The sequence below is a fragment of the Pogoniulus pusillus genome, chromosome 1 (assembly GCF_015220805.1).
Source record: "Pogoniulus pusillus isolate bPogPus1 chromosome 1, bPogPus1.pri, whole genome shotgun sequence".
NCBI lineage: Eukaryota > Metazoa > Chordata > Aves > Piciformes > Lybiidae > Pogoniulus > Pogoniulus pusillus.
This window is the reverse complement of record NC_087264.1, coordinates 25,344,632-25,364,027: the sequence shown is the minus strand read 5'-3', so window position 1 is coordinate 25,364,027 and position 19,396 is coordinate 25,344,632. Positions and strand designations below refer to the sequence as shown.

Sequence of the window (19,396 nt, the reverse complement as noted above, 5' to 3'; positions counted from 1 at the left end):
TTATTTTTCTATCTTTAAGTTCAAATTAATTGATAAATGAGGGACAGAGCAGAAATGAATTATATCTGTATTTTTTTTTATGTTTAGCATTATACAGTAATACCTTTATCAATATAAATTAATTATGGGAAAGATAATCTGTACTTACTACAGAATAGTAGGGAGTAGAAATTACACCTTGTAAGTCTTTAGAAAAAGAATTCAAACAAACCACTATTTAGTGTGTTATGGCTGCCCATGTAAGTGGATTATTACTTCATTTATTTTGTATTTATAGCTTTATGATGTTGTCATGGCAATAAGTTAACACTATTCTGTGCTAGATACTTTTATTGTTGAGTTGTTGTAGTTTAGAGAAACTTTAGATTCCTCCAATTTTAAGGAGTGAGCCAGTTGTCAGGATATATATTGGTAAGAAAAGTTGTGTAAATGTTTTTCAACAGACATTCTTATTCATAAGTATGCGTTATTCCTGGGATATCCTACACTAGAAGTTACCTGCATAGATGATGCCAGGAGTAGAGATATGGACTTTAATGCTTTCCCTGAAATGTTGTTTTGCCTCCAACTAAGTTTATGTACTTGTAGAGTGCAGTAACGAGCAAGCTGTGCTGGTTGCAGAGAAGAACCTTTTCCTTAATTTTGAGTCTGGAAAAAAGTGAGTGGTGTGGGTTTTTTTGAAAAAGAGAGCACGACAGAGATTAAACTCTCAAAATCAAATTGGAGAGAAAATACAGAATTCTATTTGGAGAGAGAATACAGCAATAGACATTACAAAAACAATTACCATGGCAAACCCCCTTGAAGTTTCCCCCATCCCCCAAAAAAACTGTATCTACACTCCCCAGTGCTCCAATCCTCCCCCCCAACGCCTCTGCCATCCAAGAGGCCTACTGCTTACATGTTCCCCGATAAATTGGCTCCCACCCCACACGCTCAGGGCAGGAGGAGGAGGAAAGGAGAACGAACTGACCTTGTTGTCAGTCTATAAAGAGATAGCAGAATTATGGGATTGAATAACAATCTTCTAGTCCCAGAAAAAAAAATTTAACCCTATAGCCTCAACCTGGTACATTGAGGAAGACAGCAGTTGCAAGTCTGAGGTAATAGCTGTAGAGACAAAACTACAGAAAGAAAAAGTTATTTCAGTTTTGACCTATAATGATGTAATTTTTGAAAGTCCAAACAAGTATTTTAGGAGAATGCCCCCTCCCCTATCTTGGCTCCTTTTTATAACCTAAATATAGTAAAGGTTTTCACTGCAGTATGCCAAGGTAAGTTGAATGTTAATAGCATGGACTTTTCCTCTAAAAATCTTTATTATATTAAATGGTCAGAATTATTGTGCTTCTTCCTATCATTTACAGTCATCCTTCTGTAGGACCATGTAACTGCTTCTTTTAACAGACTCCTCTCATGTTCAGAAGATGTGTGTGCTACCTGAAGATTTCTCATACCAGTATTTTGTGTCTTTTACTTTTTGCTCTTCACAAATTGGGCCATTAGGGAACATTACTTGTACAAGATCAGCCATTTTTCCTGGTTATTTTGTGTTTTGTTTGTCTGTCACTATCATGGGGGAAGAGTACTGAGAGAGTGCCCACATTTAGGATCAGAGTGTTTTCCTCAGTTCTGTCATGCTTGTGATACAAAGTTGGCAGATGATAAATTTACTTCAACCTTTGTTTTAAACTAATGCAAAGCTTAAATGTGTTTCAATATGCTTTATAAAGGTTTATTTGTATGCTCTTGTACATAGCAGTACCATGCTTGACCTCAGTATGAGATCATACTATATATTTGTGATAGAATCAAATTCACAAATGGATTGCCCATACAGATGGAGGATATTTAGGGAGTACCCATGATTAGGATTCTAATATTTTCCTTAATTTTGTCATACTTGCTCCCTTGGTGCATAAAAAAAGCAAATGTATGAGCAGTTATTGGTAATTGTCTTTTATTTATCATGATAGCAATGATTTACTATCTTTTATTTACTTTCAGATAGGGAGCTTTAAGAGTGCAAAATTTTTCACTGAACTTCTGTCAGGCTGTGTAGCTTCCTCTTCCATCTTCCCACCTCTGAAAAAAAGGGCTTAAATATTATCCTTCCTCTATTACATTTTTCTGGTGCTTATGGTCGGTATTTATTCCCTTCAGATGTTCCAGTGAAAATGAACTGTTCATCAGTTCCTAAATTTTTATTGATATTTAATTATCCAGATCTGAGACACAGTAAAATTAATGTACAGCTATAGTAAAATAGGCTGTTTAGAATGTTGTCGTTTCTGGATCAGAGTGAAGATACTCTCTCTAAACACTGTTTTCTCTACACTAGAGGCATCTTTCACCTGACAGGGGGTCTTCCCCTGTGGGGCCTTGTAACTTTGAGTATGCATGCATGAAGAGAGTATCCCTTTGTTTTTATGCTCCTATTCCATTGCTAACGAAGAGTTCTATATTCTTCACAGTTCTCCAGACATTTTATTACACATCTGTTTCCTCTTTTTTTTTTTTGTTTCTCAGGGTAAGCTCTTACAAAAGTCTCATAAAAGATAGAATTATTTTTAACCCTTGAATGCACCAGAAGTGTCATTTCTATAGGGGTGAAAGGGGGTTTTTAATTTGTGAGGCAAACAGAAGATAGTATATAATTTCTGTACTTTTTAATCATTTCTCTTTATCAATATGTGGATTCCAGTTGAGATTATGAGCAAACCCTCAGTAATACCCCCAGGGTTGACTTCTAACTCCTAGATTTCAGGATACATATTTCAATACCTTTCACATAACAGAGATTTCACAACTGGGTGTTGCATTTGCTGATGTTGTTTTAGGTACAAGCAATTTAGGATAGCAGAGTTATCATTAGAAAAATTCGAAGCTAGGATCTTGTTCTGAGTCCAGAAAATACACTGAAATCATCTCGTGGCCATATGTAGGAAGACTTCGACCAGTAGTGGAATTCCACTGCTGGAGCTCTGCTCCTCTAAGAATACATTGTGAACATTCAAGACCAGAGTGTATTTCACATGTGAATATTATATGAAGCCAGAATGTGAGTCTCATGAAGTCACATCACTGACTGATGTTTGCTTGTGTGCTAGTCAGTCCAACAAATGGCCTGCATTAAGCTGCTGCAAATACTACTGTCACCAGCAGTGCCTCAGACTAGTCTTCCCTGTGAGTTGAACTCTTGAAAACAACCCAGTTTAACACCAACCAGATTGAATTTGTGTTCTGCAGCTTTGTTGCATGTTGGTTTTTCTCTTATGGGACTGAGGTTATAAATCTTTGTTAATATGTTTGTTTTGGTTTTAAGAAAACTCCAAGAAGGCTTATCAGCACAACAACATGGAATAAAAACGAGTGGAGAGCTGAACTGTTAATGCAAATAATTGATCAAATGATGGTTATATTTGTAGATCATTTATTTTCTTTATTTTTTTATATCCTAGGATACCAGATGGTCCCATTGATCAGGGACCAGCTGCAGGAAAGGTACATGCTTTAGAGGAGCAACTTCTAAAGGCCAAAGAACAGATAGAAAACTATAAGAAGCGGACAGGAGATGGTTGGTAGATAAGTTTTCTTTTACTTCTAGAACAAGTTTTGTTGTTCCATATCACAAATGTCTTAGATTCTTAGCAAATAATTCAGCTACAAGTGCTGATGTTTTTGTGTCATTCATTTATTTTAATAGGAGGCCTCGGAAAAGACCATGAAATATTGAGGAGGAGGATTGAAAATGGGGCTAAGGAACTTCGTTTTTTCCTCCAGAGTGAACTGAAGAAGTTGAAAAATCTAGAAGGAAGTGAACTGCAAAGACGCATTGATGAATTTCTGTCTGATCTGGGTCATCAGGAAAGGTATTGTATTAGTTAATTTTAAATACAAGCTGTGAGGGCTGTGGCTTGATTTGAGTAAACTACTGATATACCACTTAGGAGTCTCATAGGGTAAATGATTGTTTTGTTGGCTAAAAGACCATGTCTGAGGCATGAATGTAAAATTACTACTCGTATTTCATGGGACATAAAGCATGTATCAATCTTATGTCACAACAGCGTAGAGTTTCACCCTTGACAAATCTTTTTTTTTTTTTTAAATCAGCAGACCTGGCTCCTGGGTGCCAGTTGTTGCTTTCCAGCTGCATCTGTCTGTATGTGCATATTTGTACACAGGAAAAAAGCATTAAAAAAGCCTTCAGAAGTTCATTTTATGTATCTCACTGTGCTTGTCGTAAATAATAGGATATAAGTTACGCTGACTTTTGGGATGTTGTGTTAAGTGGAATTCCTTTAAAATTGGGTAACATCTTAATTTGAGGACTGTCATTCTGAAAAGTCAATTCTTGTGTAAGTAGAATTTAACATAATTTTTCAGACAGAAATGATCTTTAATTACATTGTCATTATGATGTTGTTCAGAGATGTGTTGGAAGTCCATTTTCAGTTGTTCTTGATCTGTTGGCCTCCCCGTTGTTGAAGTTGCTTTTGTATTGTGCTAAAATACTCAATATGAGTTTTGTTCATGGTGAACAGAAATAATCCAGGAGGTATTAAACATGCAGTAAAATCTGTCTGTAAGCTTATTCTATTTATTACTCTGTTCCCGACAAGATTGCAGTAGCAGTTTGTGTCTCATTAGTAAACAACTGTTAAGAAAATAGTTGAATTAACTGAATGCACTACCTTTAACAATTAGCTCTTTCTGAGAAAAGCTGAGATCTGCATGTGTGAACATCAGAAGTAAATTATGAGCCATTGAAACTATTACTGTAGTAAAAGGAAAAAAACAGAGTTTTCAGTCCTTTGGAAACAAGGCAACACTGTTTAAAACATAGTTTTAAAATAATATGAATTTAATATTAATGTGGGCAAATAATATAGTCAATTAAATTCTGTAATTTCATATCCCACTATTTCATAACCCAGTTTCTCAGACTGATGTGGTTTAAAGCAGGAAAGGACTATTCAATTATTGAGAGCTATTATCTTTTTGAAATAAGCCATTAAATTTAATCCAATTATTTCTCTACTGACTGTGATTATGGATGTTGACTGACATGAAAGTAGTGCTTGGCCAAGAAAGAATTTTCCAAAAGACTTGAGATCTTCAGCTAGGCAGTCAAGTGACAGAGAAGCTGACACTTCGCTGAACAGCTGGTTTCAGTAGTTACCACCACTCAGAAATCACAAGATTTCAGGGGTTGAATGGGACTCAAAGAGATCATTGAGGCCACCTCCCGTGCCAGAGCAGGACCATACAATCTAGCTCAGGTCGCTGAGGAATGCATCCAGACAGGCCTTGAAAGTCTCCAGAGAAAGAGACTTCACAGCCTCTCTGGGGAGCCTGTTCCAGTGCTCTGTGATCCTTACAGTAAAGAAGTTCCCTCTTGTGTTGAAGTGAAGCCTCTTGTGCTGCATCCATTGCTTCTTGTCCTATCACAGGGAGCAAGTGAGAAGAGCCCGCTCCCTCCAACACCCAGCCCTCAGGTACTAATAGACATTTATTAAATCCCCTCTCAGTCTTCTCTTCTCCAAATACTTGTTCTCCAGAAAAATTGCTTCCATCCTGGTTTCTTTGACTTCAGGTCATGGATTCCTGATGTACCTTTTAAACTCCCTGTGCCAAAACTGGAGTAAGTAGTCTGGGGGCAGAGTAGCTGGAGAGCAGCCAGGAAGAAAGGGACCTGGGGGTACTGGTAGATAGTAGGCTGAAGGTGAGACAGTAGTATGCCCAGGCGGCCAAGAGAGCCAATGGCATCCTGGCCTGTATCAGGAACAGTGTGGCCAGTAGGACAAGGGAGGTTATTCTTCCCTTGTACCCAACACTGGTCAGGCCACACCTCAAGTACTGTGTCCAGTTCTGGGCTGCTTAATTCAAGAGAGATGTTGAGATACTGGAACATATCCAGAGAAGGGCGACAAAGCTGATGAGAGGCCTGGAACACAGCCCTGTGAGGAGTGACTGAGGGAGCTGGGATTTTTTAGCCTGGGGAAGAGGAGGCTCAGGCGTGACCTCATTGCTGTCTACAACTACCTGAAGGGAGGTTGTAGCCAGGTGGGGTTGGTCTCTTCTCCCACGCAACCAACAATAGAACAAGGGGACACAGTCTCAAGTTGTGCCAGGGGAGGTCTAGGCTGGATTTTAGGAGGAAGTTGTTGCCAGAAAGAGTGATTTACCACTGGAATGGGCTGCCCAGGGAGGTGGAGTCACTGGCCCTGGAAATGTTCAAAAAATGACTGGATGGGGCACTTAGTGCCATGGTCTTAGGTGATTGTATAGGGCTGGATGCTAAGTTGGTCTGGATGATCTTGGCGGTCTCTTTCAATGTGTTTGATTCTATGATTCTATAATGCCAGACTAACTGATGTCTGTCATGGAAACAGACCCACTTCTGTACACATTCCTACTCTGTATAGCCAGGATCACATCAGGCAGCAGCCACAGTGGCACCTTGGATGATGTTGTGTGTATGGTGAGTGCCAGAGGTTTTGGTGTTCCTGCTTCCCATGGTGAAGCTCTACCTTCACATCTCTGTGCACTTCAAAAGGAGATGAAACCCATGCTAGAATTGCATACTCTTTTTGCTTTGAATAATAAAAGTCTATGTTGTATACCTCTGAGAGTTATGAGATAGTCATAGACTAGTAAGGGTTGGAAGTGACCTCTTGAATCTAACACTCTTTCCAAAGCAGGGATATCTAGGGCAAGTCTGCCCTAGAGAGGGAGACTCCACAGACTCTGAGCAGCCTATTCTAATGCTCTTTCACTCTTACAATAAAGATCATGTTTCTCATGTTGATAAATCCCACTGTAGATGTCTGAAAGCACTGTGCTATTGGATGAAGTTTATATATGATGCTGGAAATCACAGCTGCTCTTTTTATTGTCTTCACTTAAAAAATTCATTGTTGCATAAAAGTACTCTCACAGTGGTTTTGAAAATGTTTCAAATGGTTTTGAGTGTCCTGGAGTCTGTTGTGCCTTTGCAGTAGATCTGTATAGACCTGCCTGTGTGGGGAGGTCCCCAAAGAAGACTGAATTAGTGTCAGCTAAAACCAAACAGCTAGGAACTGGGTTTTATTAAAATAAAACACAGGGTGGGTGTTGTTTGTTTGTTTGTTTTCCAAGTAGAAATTTCAAGAGATTGTGTAACAGAAAACAGATACAGAAATGTTTCTACAATATTCTGCTTTTGTCCTGGGTGTATTTACAGCCTTGGCTTTGGGCAATAAATTTATCTCATGTTGCAGAATGCTGCTCTTCTTCCTCTAGTCCTGAGGAAGTTTGTTCTTTCACCTTGGGGTCATGCTGTTCTTTCCCTTTAATTTCTTGGGCTAGCTGTGTGAGATGGAGGAAGACTCCCAACTCGTTGCATGCACATGCTTTGCCCCCTGACAAACTGCTGTATCCAGGGTGCTCTTTTTCCTTGGGATGCACAGGAGCTTCCCAGAGGAGCAGTCTCCTTTTCCCCTTACAGAATCCATCTGGCCTCTTCTCCTTCAAACTAGCACATCTCAAAAGGAACATAACAGAAGTTGAGAGTGAGCAAATCAGATGCTCTTTTGCACTCTGAGAATCACAATTTTGTCTGTTTTGTTGTGGGTTTTCTGATGTGGTTTTTGATTTTTTGTTGTCTGTTTGCTGTGTGTGTGGTTTTTTGGGGGTCTGAGGTTTTTTGTTTGTTTTTCTTTTGGTAAAAGGATTTAGGTTGCCAAATGGAATGCTGCATATGAAGCTGCTATTACTAATTCATATATATAGATGTAAACATATTTTTTAATATTTTAGTATATATTGTAATCTTAATATTTGGATGAGAAAGATTAGTGCTAATTATAAATACTTAAAGAAGTTTGTGACGCCCTCATGGGAAAGCAGACAAAGGGGTGGGTGGCAGTCAAATGATGAGATAGCTATGTGAGGAAAGTGGTAATGTTTATTTTTGGTTGGTTGTTTGAGGAAAGCTTGTTATGTTGCTTTTAAAGAAATTCTAAACCTAAAGACAGTTTCTGTGCCTCTGGATAAGTAGAATTGAGAATTCTGCTTCTAATCTTAATGCTGATACTACAGATACGATAGTGCTTCTCTTGTCAGATGCCTTAAGTCACTATTTTTTGGCTGGGTCTTAGGGGTTGTACTGATTTTCTCTGAGAATGGCAGGTGTTTGTAAAGGTGCTTTCACTACTGAATCTGTTTAAAAAAACAGTGTGACCTAATTCAGTTTCCTACATTGTGGAATATGGAATTGCATTCTTGTAGATGCCCATGGAGAAGAAAGTTGTTGAGAGAAACTTAATTTTAGAACACGTCAATCCCCTAGTGGTCACAGTTGTTTCATATATGGGTATTATGTTGTTTGTTAAGTGGGTGTTACTGAGGTAGTGAGAGTCCTTACCTCCTGGGGAGCAGCTGTCCTCAGGGCTTTGATGGTAGCTGCCCAAGATTTGGTGCCTAGTGTTCAGGCATATTTTCATAATATTTCCTTTGAATTTGGTGGAGCATACAGCAATTTTCATTTTCTTTGATTATTTTTTTTTATCTGTTAAATTTCTATGAAGTTTAAATGTAATTTGGACATATGGCTGGAATCAGTGTCTAGACTGATCTTCAAAAATGTGTTAAAAATGCCTGCCCTCCCCCATTTATTTGTGACAATCAAATTCAGATTAAACTTATAGCCAGATTCTGTACTCCCATCTGCTTTCCAGGAGCAAAGCACTTCCAAGTGCAGCTCCAAGATCTAATTTATGATATGAAACAAAAATAACAACCACATATTGATATTGCTGGTTAGTAACACAATGAAAGATCAGGTTTCATGTACTAAATATCTGCAGTGCTGCTGTTTGAAGTTCTTTCTGCCATTTCATAACCCACAGTAGCCTCCAGTACTCCTCTGTGGGCTCATCTTCTGTCTGCATTTTGCTGCCTCGGGTTCTTAGATCACCGGTCCATCTAATTAGCTCTCACATGGAGCTTGATTCTGATCTTTGCTATTAATTAGTCTGTGTTCCTCCTAAATCTGTATTAGTAAACCATTTTGGTCGGTCACACTCAAGAGAACCTAGCAGATAGAAACCTGAAAAATGCACATTTCCCAGCAGCAGCAACCAAAAAAAAGGTGGTCTGCGTGACTGAAAGTGTGTTAGCATTGCACTACACCCTATTATAATTTGCATGAATTTTTCAGTTCCTGGATTACTGCAGTTTTATAAGAGTCTTTTTTTTTTAAATAATAGAAAAATGTTGTGCAAACTCTAAGAACTCATAAAATCTTCCACCCATTATTTGATAACAGTCGATATCATTTGTAGTGAGCAAAGCTGCCACTCTCTAACCTGTTCAGTCACTGAGGCTGTGCAAGGGTTCTCTTCTCATTTCTCTTAACTCAAAAATAATGGAAAAGTATATTTTGTTTATAAGGATTATTATTACAGAATGGCCTGGGTTGGAAGGGACTTCCAAAGGTCATCTAGTCCAACCCCCTCTGCAATAAGCAGGGGTAGCCTCAACTGGATCAGGTTGCACAGGGCCCTGTCGAACCTCACCTTGAATATCTCCCAAGGATGAGGCCTCAACCACTTCTCTGGGCAACCTGTTGCAGTGTTCCACTCCCCCACTACCTTTGCTTTGTCACAGAATCACACAACGTCAGGGGCTGGAAAGGCTCTTGAAAGATCTTCCAGTCCAACCCCCCTGCCAGAGCAGGATCACCTAGAGCAGATCACACAGGAACACATCCAGGCAGGTTTTGAATATGTCCATAGAGGAATACTGCACAACCCCCCTGGGCAGCCTGTTCTGGTGTTCTGTCACCTTCACAGAGGGAAAATTTCTCCTTGTTTTCACAAAACTTCCTATGCCTCAACTTGCACCCATTGCCCCTTGTGCTGTCATTGGGCGTCACCGAGCAGAGCCTGGCTCCATGCTCTTGGCACTCACCCTTTACATACTTTTACCATGAATGAGGTTACCTCTCGGTTCCTCTTCTCCCAGCTCAAGACCCCCAGGCTCCTCCAGCCTGTCCCTAACCCTTAAATCATCATTGTAGCTTTGTGTTGGCCTTTCAAGCAGTTCTATGTTCTTCTTGAATTGGGAGGCCCAGAACTGCACATGGTCACCGTGGTCAGTAACATAAACCCCAAAATTTGGACAAAAAGTTTTAATAGGAAAAAAATCAGAAACAGACAAAATCTCAAACAATTGAATTGCTGAGAGGGAGGTTTGTTTTTTTTTCTTTTAAAATTTATTTGTAGGCTTTGCATTCTCAGTTGTTTTGTGCCAATGCAGAAGATAAGTGTATTTCCATACGATAAGAGGGAGAGTGTGTTGATGACTTTGATCACAAGAACGGATACGACACTGGAAAATTGCTTAGTGTGGCTGTGTCTGGACAGCTGGCTTTACACAAAGTTTTTCTTTAAAAAAATGTTTTCAATGTTTAGACCTGAATTTTATGATCTTTCTTTAAACATGCAACATGGTTGCACGCTGAATCGGAGGAAGCGCGCCGTTTAAAAGCCGCCTTACAACGCACGGGTGCCCTTCTGTGATGCACTGCGCAGGGCTAGCGCCGGGGTGGGTTTTGGCGGGCTCCTCTCAGAAGCTTCCAGAAGCTCCCCGGGCTCTGAGGCGGCCCCGCTGCTTGGCCGCGCGTCGCCTCGCCTCTTCCACGACGTGGTTGAGAGGGGTAAATCTTGTGGGATGCTGCTTCTCTTTTGGTGTTTCTTTTGTTTTGGACAACAGAGGGAGTGACGCAGAGAGTCCATGAGGACACCGAGGTCGGTGAGGAAATGCAGGGGGAGGGAACACGCCAGAGCAGCCGTTCCTCAGCCCGGCGACAACCCCATGCCCAGGCAGGTGGCTGCGGCTGACGGAGGCTGTGAGAGGGGAGCCTGCGCTGGTCAGTTGATACAGTTGGTAAAATGGTGATGACATTGTTTAAATGCAATCGATTGTTTCTCCAAGCCGAGGTTGTTTTTTGCCTGTGGCCATAAGGGGTGGCTGAGCCGCCCCCTCCCCCCGCCGACTTTTGTCTCCAACTTGGAACCCACTGCTGTGTTTTCTCCTCCCCACCCCAACCCGGGTAGGAGTAAACCAGCTGCTGTGGGGTGTTCAGTACTGGCTGGGTGGGCACTACAGCCTGTAATGCTGTCTAGAAATAGGAAAAAATGCTGCTTTAGGAGGAGAAAGCTCTTTTTCTGTTCAGCTGTCTCTATAGAATCCTTCGCATTAGATCTAGTGCATCGTTAATTCTGTTCTGATTGTCCCTAAACTGTGCTTGTGTGTTACTTTAAGTATTCTGTCTCTAAAAGTTATTCGAAGTAGTTACCTCATGATACATTAAATCACTTATTTTTCATTCAAAGCCAGAGTAGAGTGTTTCAAGCTCGGTTACCTTGTAAGAGAAAATCCAGTTTTTATATAGTTAGAGATTAGAATGTAAATATGGTACTTGCAATTGATTGACACAAGGTGAACAAGACTGCTGCTGGATGCTTTGGGTGGAATGTTTAATACAGCAACAGTAGATGATAGACTAAGTCATGTGTCACTGTTACTCACTGGAATGAGGAAAGGTACAGATCCATAAATCCACTTATTAGTGAGGTTGTCTGCTGATAAATCAGGACAGAGATATCTTTATCTCAGTATGTACTGTTTAAATATTGTGTCATTGGAAATAGTTACTTACTAGAGATATGTTATCTGCTTCTATCTCACTTGCTAAGCTTATTTACTAGGGATAGCCTTAGCTAAATGTTTGTGACTCCAGTACTAACAGTTGCTGCCAACAGCTGTGCCTTGTATTGCTTCACTGACAAGACCATGTCAAAGGTTGTTAGGAGAAATGCTAGTCTTCTGCTCATGCTCTTTTGTCACCTTGTAAGTTTCTCTGATGTTGTTCTCTTGCATCTCTTCCCAGTGACCAAACTTGTAGATTATCAAGAGTTTCAGACAATGAATTGCAACATCTGAAGTTCAGATGAAAGAATTAAGAGAAGTGGTTCAAACCTAAAATTTTGGCATTTTATGGAGGAATGTTTAGCAGCTTTAAATATTCTCAGTCTACAAAGCCAACCCTGAAATTGCCAGTTCTGAATTGGGCTACCAGTTACTTGTAGAGTAGTCATTAATGTTTTACAGATATTTTTAACAGTTTACCTCTAGTTTTGTATTTCTTGCCAAAAGCTACAGATTTTTAAATTATTTTTTCCTGGATGCTTGTGCTGTTTTTCACAAAGTTAGGGCCTAATTTTGGCAAATAAATGCCATATAGCATTATTCCTTTTATGTCAAGGAGTCCTTGTCCACTTCTTTGGCCACCAAAATGTGATAACCCAAGAAAGAGGATCTCTACACTATTGGATAATCTCAATTTAATAGTTGATAGTTCCTCAGAATTCAGTGTGTAGTTTAAACTTGTGATGTGGCCGTATAGTCTGTTTGGGATTTTTACCTTTTTTCCCCCTATTTGATTACTAGGAGATTGCAGGCAATCTAAGCAAGCAGAACTTCCAGATCTTCCAGAGTCAGAATTAGGTCCATGCCATAAGAAAAAAATATTTACTGAACTATGTAATAAAATTCCGTAGTTATTTTTAAGTAATAGATGAGTTACTGTTGTGTCTGTGCTAAAGACATTTATAGTATTACAATCTCTACAAACATAGTAAGGTACTTGTAGGAGGCTAAATAACAGTGCATTCTAACAGGAGCTGCTGTAGGATTCACTTCATCTGTGGCCTCTTGGAACTGTTCTTCGGTTTCTCTTAGCACATAGCCGGAACAAATGTGTTCTAGCAGGCCTAAGGGTTTTTCTAACCCATCTCTAGTTTTAATACTGTTATTCGTCGGTGAAATGGAGAACACAGTATTTCTTGGCTGTTGTTCAAATTGTGAGGTAGGAAGTGGCATGAAGAAACTGCTGTTGAGGCTATAATTGAGGTCTTGCCTTTGATTTTATCTAATTCTCCAGTTTAGAAAGATTGTTTCCCTTATTTGAAGTCTGTTTTCTGTTTACAGGTCAATAATGACCGACTTGTACTACCTCAGTCAAACAGATGGAGCAGGAGAGTGGCGAGAAAAAGAGGCCAAAGATCTAACAGATTTGGTGCAGAGGAGAATAACTTACCTGCAGGTAAGAGTAGAGCTTTTACATCAAGATAGACTCTTTTTTATATCTGTGGCACTTGGCTGTATTCTTGTAACAGAATAATTACCTGGTAGTGTGAAGTGAATGTTTGTGTATGTATGAATCACATAAAAAAACAAATAGAATGTTTGTTTCAGACGGTTTTTAGGGTTTTTGTTGTTGGTTGTTTTTGTTTGTGGGGCTTTTTTTGAATTTACTGGAAGAATTTTACACTGTTCATGCACGTTGTGTTATCTTTGATCCTGCATATGTACATGGGGAAGACAACCTTTAATGCACATGCATGTGCACAGTCCACTAATAGCACTGAGTAACAAGGGCCTCAGCTAATTCTGTGAAAATACTCAATGATATTTAAAGCATTCACGTGCCTCTAGGATAAGCTGTGCAGTTCTACTCCCTTAGTGTCAGAAAAGATATAATGAAAGTGTGAAACTTGAAGATGAAAGTCATGTGGAGGATCAGATACCTGAACCTGGTATCTCTGAGAGTACAGATTAAACAGGTGAAGATTTCACTCTACTAAGAGAACAAAGAAAGGGACACAGAACTGTACAGAACCTTGAGTGTGGCAGAGAACTTGAACAGGGAATGAAAGTCTGGTCTTTTCTGGAGAAGACACTCTTCAGTATGCCACTCATGCTGTGTTGCTTTTGTGGAATTAAATGTAAGGATAAATTTAATAAAATTTGGGTGTTTGAGGCTGTTATATAGTGCAGAACCTGCTTTAGTCTTGTTAGGCTTCTTACAAAGATTTATAGTGGCAGCATTCCTTTGGTGAACCATAGGTACAAAATAACAACTTCTAAATAATTTTATTTAAAGGCTGATTGTTCCTGTTTGGCATGTCTCAGTTAAAACTGTTTTCAAATGGATGCAAAACGAATTTATAAACCTAAGGGGGAGAAAGTAGCTACCCAAGTCAGTTATTTGAAAGAAGCCAATCAAGGGTGTTCCTTCAAACAAGCAAAGCAACAAATGTTAATTAAATCTATGGCTAAATGCTGTTTCTCTCATCACTAATGCAGTTTTGTAGGTCTGCAGAGTATCAGGTGATTTCTATCTCCATTAGTAAAGGAGATGTCAGCTAGACTTCTATAGCTCTACTACACTCATGTGGCCTGCACACCTCATTACACAGGTTTTCACCTAATACAGGAGAATGAGTGAGAAGACCTGGGTGTAATACTTAACCTGTAACCTGGGCAAGAGAGGTCATTTGCACCCTGAAGAACTGTAAAACTTCTTGAGGGAAGCAGGAGCTGGGATCTGCCAGTTCTGACAAGTATGAATTAGTCGTGTATTGCCTTTAGTCTAACTCTTATCAATTCAGTGGAAACAATGAATTTTGTGAGAGCCACAGCATATGCCCAGGTTATTCATGATGAAAGACTCTGAATCCCTTTAGACAGTTACAAAAATCCACTTTTATTTTACATGACATGCTACATTTTCTTACACAGAAGTAGATATTTTTAACCATCTTACAATTGTGAAAAGTTATTATTTTCATTTGCAGCATTCGTAGGCAGAATTCTGATTTACTACATATTGAAGTATGTCTTGTGTGCTTGATTGGGATTTAGTGTTGCTGCTTGTGTGCTTTTTATTTGTTTGGTTCATTTTTAATGCAGTTCTATGGCCATTTTGTTACGGGGCTTGATAATCCTGGAGGTCCCTGCCAACCATTTGATTATGTAGACAACTCCATTGGCTATGAATCTGATGCGCAGTGTAGTCAGGGATGAAAACAGAGAGCACCACTCATTCAAATTAGAAGTTTATAATACTTTTCTGTGACTTGAAGCCAGGAGGGAAAATATGTCAAAGTTCAATGGCTTTGAAATTGACTCTTATTATCCCTTACCAGCTGCATGTAATCATGTTTTGCTTTGGTTGGCACTTATGGCTTTAGGAACACACAAACTCTTCTGGTGTATGCAATGTGATAGTCATTGTTTCTCATCCTCCTTAATGGGTTGTTAATTCCACCTTTTTCAGGAAATCTCAGTGGGAGCTGGAATAGGTTTTACTGTTGTTTTTTAACTTTTCAATAAATGATTGAAGCTCAAATAGATAGTCATCTTAACATATGAGCATAGCAATTTGAAAACACACCTACTACTCAGTCATAAAGAAATGAGCTTAACTAGCTTTCTGTTGAGGTCACAAACTAATACTGGTGTATGTACTTTCTAGTTAACTCTACAAGGAATGGTAAACCTCAAGGAGATGCATTATATTAATACTGGGAAGAAGTCACAGTATCAAAGTACATCCTACTTGATTTTCATAATATTGGTAGCAGGCTTCTATGTGAAACTTGCCAGTTAAAAGGTCAGACCTTATGTGCAGGTTTGGGAGTTACTTGTCCCCTACCCCTGGCTAGGAATTCACCAGACTAACTCAGCCAGCTGAAAGTTAAGGAATGAAGCTATATTTTTTGTGTGGCACAATTTACAAGCATATATGTATATACAGTATATACATTTACATAAACAGTTATTTACAACTATATGCACTAATATACAAGTTTAAAGTAATACAGAGATACAAAACCCCATCCTGACCAGCAGAGACACCCAGGAGGGCTGTCAGACCAACTCCCCTGCTTATTCCTTTCCAAGCCCCGTCTCTTATCTGAGGATCCCCCTTACATGCAGGGTGAGCTGTGAAAGGTGAGCAAGAGGTGTTAGAAAAAGAATGATTAGTTCAGGATACGTAGGTTCAGGCAGAGATAGTAAAGCAGACAGACAGAGACTATCTTTGTTATTGTTTCTTGTTTTTACATCCCTAAGCAAAACCAATGGGTAATGTAGACATCACTATTATTATCTTTTCACAGCCAATGATCTAATTTCTCTCATTAACACATTCCAATTAGCCTCAAACCAGCACACCTTACCAAAGTGTGATGATTTTGAGGGAGCTGGGGTTATTTAGCTTGGAGAAGAGGAGGCTCAGGGCAGATCTCATTGCGGTCTACAACTACCTGAAGGGAGGCTGTAGCCAGGTGGGGTTGGTCTCTTCTGCCAGGCAACCATCAATAGAACAAGGGGACACAGTCTCAAGTTGTGCCAGGGCAGGTATAGGCTTCATATTAGGAGGGAGTTCTTCCCAGAGAGAGTGATTTACATTGGAATGGGCTGCCCAGGGAGGTGGTGGAGTCACCATTTCTGGAGGTGTTCAATAAAAGACTGAATGAGGCAGGACAGGATTGGGTGCTAGGTTGGACTGGATGATCTTGGAGGTCTCTTCCAACCTGGTTGATTCTATGATATCAGCAATTCATTGCTTTCATTTCCAGAGAACACAGTGATTTGAAGGTTATAGAAAGCATAGGAAATGTTAGATGTTACTATTTTCTAAAGATTCTCAGAGACAATCTATTCAAAAGTAGGTACAGAATAACAATTCCCACAACAATTTTTGCCACATGGAAAAATTTGAAGACAGTCTTAGTAACGTGCTTTATGGCCTCCTTGACCTTTGTTGTTCCTTTTTGTGTGCTTTATTTAAAATATAAACATTTAAAATGTCTCAAAAGTCTGAATCACAATATTCAGATTATCACTTGAAGTTGGGATGTCAGTTTTCCAGATGGTAACGGTTGCTTAAAAGACCTGATTTGTTGCCAGTTTGCAGAATATTTGATTTAAAGCTGTTTAGATAGAATTTATATTGACAGTCAAATATTAGTATTCTTGCAGCTCAACTGAAAACTGACTTTTCGTCCTAGAGCTTTTTTAAAGAATCTTTCTGGAATGCAGAAGTATATCTAGAGGCATGTATGTATGGATGTATACAGTACAATGCTATGTTTTCCAGAGAGAAAAACTGTTGATGTGTCATCCACATAGCTGGAAATAGTTTATAGTTTGTACAGCTAAACATAGTGTTGACATGGTGTAGATGTTTGCTTCCTTTGTTGTTGTCTCTGGGATTGTGGCATTGTGGTGCATTTCCTTGAGAATGGTGCTGATTAAAATACCATGTTTATCAGTCTGCTTAAGAAAGGTGCTTTCTGTGCTGTACTGGGTACATGGTTGCTTGGTCTGGGAAGCAGCCTGTGAACAAGCATTTCTTTTGTGTCCTGTAGGCAGGTGGCAGGTGTCTTTAGTTGGTTCACATGCATGTGCACTGGAAGAGAACTAACAGACTTGGGGAGATGCCAAAGGAAAAAGTATTCCACCACTGAATCATGTTGATGAAATGTGAACTCTTGAGTCCAAACGTTAGCTTATTCTGACAGATTTACAAATGGAAAAGTAATTTAAAATCTTGAAGGTCTTCTGTTTTACATTAGGACAGTGAAGTATGCTCAAAAACTGTTCATGTTTGCAGGGAAGATTTCACATCAAATTTTCATGGAGCTGGAGCTTGCTCATCCATTTTAACGTGAGATGTGTTGTGGCGGGCTGGCTTGTGTGATTTATGACATTTGTCAGCTTTTCAGAGGAAAGTGTGCCTTTGTGTAGATCTCTTCAGCTTCACTTTTTCGTCCATCCTTGCAGAACCCGAAGGACTGCAGCAAAGCCAAGAAACTAGTCTGTAATATCAACAAAGGCTGTGGCTATGGCTGCCAGCTCCATCATGTGGTCTACTGTTTCATGATTGCCTACGGCACGCAGCGGACGCTCATCCTGGAGTCTCAGAACTGGCGCTACGCCACTGGTGGCTGGGAGACTGTGTTCAGGCCTGTCAGTGAGACCTGTACTGACAGGTCAGGTACCACCACTGGGCACTGGTCAGGTGAGGCTTCATGGCTCAAAACTTTTCTCTTTGCTTTCATAGATTCGATCACACAGACCTGTTTTGATACCTTTTTCTTTAGTGTTATGTGGAGCCTATTGACTATAACTGCAGTTCTATACATAAGCATCTGTTCCATCTTATTTTTACACTGTATTGAAAAAAATCACACGCCTTATGAAGATATTTTTGTGCTCTGGCAGAGATTTGTTAATACTAAATGGTTGCATTTCAAACTTAAGTTGCAGTCCGCCACTGTTGCATGCCAAAATGGGACACAGTTTTTTTGGGAAGAGACTATTGAGAGAGGCTGTTGGGGGTAAACTTCCAAACAGTGAAAAATGTTTCAAATACAGAGCAAAAGAAACTCAAAGGAAATTGTATCTAGTAGTCATTCACTACCTGACAGAACAATTAAGGCATTGAAACAATTTTAATGTAAGCTGAGCTCACTCGAAGTTCAGACTGTAAAAGCAGTGGCAATGTTAAGCAGCATTTTATTTACATATTGGTTCCTTCTTACACTGGGCTGAGCAATCCTGCTAGGATAACTGGATGGGCATCCATGTTTGGAGGATCAGGCAGCTTTGTCTCACAGAAAACAGCATTTGTTTAATTGAGTTACCACTGCCAGCATCTTGAGGATTTAGTACTATCTGTATGGGTTGTAAGTTTTGCTATATATTTAAAACATTTTTCAGGTATTTGCCAAAACTGAGCACCATTGGAAGTGGCTGGCAGTGTAATAACTTTTTTTGCTCTCAAGTTGTAAAGACTGGGAAGATTTTTTTTTTTTTAAACTGAATTTCAGCTTAAGTAATGTATATTAAAGCAGATTTTATTGACTCACCTTTGGATAAGCTTTCTTATTTTGTTGGAGTCTCATTAGAACTGTAGTGGGAATTTATAAACATTAAAATAATTTCAGGGAAGATACAGTTGATGAAGGAGAATACAACAAACTGTTCTGACCTGAGTGTAGGTAAATGTAGTCTTCATTGATTAAAGGATAAACTTGGGAAGAAGAGAGTTAAATGATTGGGTTAGAAGTGGAACATTAGTTTTAATAGTATATTGTTTTACTGACAATCGTAGCCCACATAATAATTGCTGGAAGAGTAGATAAGCCTAACAAAGGGTAGAGAGTGTGCTGAGCTCTGGACTAAAACAATTACAGTGGGACAGTAAGGGAGATATTGTGCCACTTTGCAGGCTATAGCTGTTTTGTTGATCAGCACTGATGCAAGCTTTGATTGTTGGCATGTAGCACATTAATCTTATCTCTGAGGGAATTTTGGCTCAGTTCTTCTCTGCTTAAAGACAGATAAAAAGGATTTATGCCTTATTTTTCATGTTAGTTGTGCCTACAGACCCAAGACTTTCCAGTATGTTCTGAAGGACATATTTGGAGCAACAGTCATGGTTTGGATTTCTTGAAAGTTGTGTAGGGATTTTGGCAGATCATTACGTGGA

At 39.5% G+C, this 19,396-nt stretch overlaps 1 protein-coding gene across 5 annotated transcripts in view; it reads left to right on the top strand.

Moving 5' to 3' along the window:
• The window catches only part of FUT8 (fucosyltransferase 8), a 113,656-nt gene that overhangs the window by 60,422 nt on the left and 33,838 nt on the right, over positions 1 to 19,396 (top strand). For 4 of the 5 annotated variants that reach the window (XM_064144457.1, XM_064144467.1, XM_064144476.1 and 1 more), the window contains 4 exons: positions 3,462 to 3,577; positions 3,707 to 3,872; positions 13,042 to 13,156; positions 17,686 to 17,923. In XM_064144457.1, the coding sequence (XP_064000527.1) occupies positions 3,462 to 3,577; positions 3,707 to 3,872; positions 13,042 to 13,156; positions 17,686 to 17,923 (635 nt within the window). Of the gene's footprint in view, positions 1 to 3,461; positions 3,578 to 3,706; positions 3,873 to 10,623; positions 10,797 to 13,041; positions 13,157 to 17,685; positions 17,924 to 19,396 lie in introns of those variants that run through there. The other variant, XM_064144485.1, reaches the window with a different exon arrangement.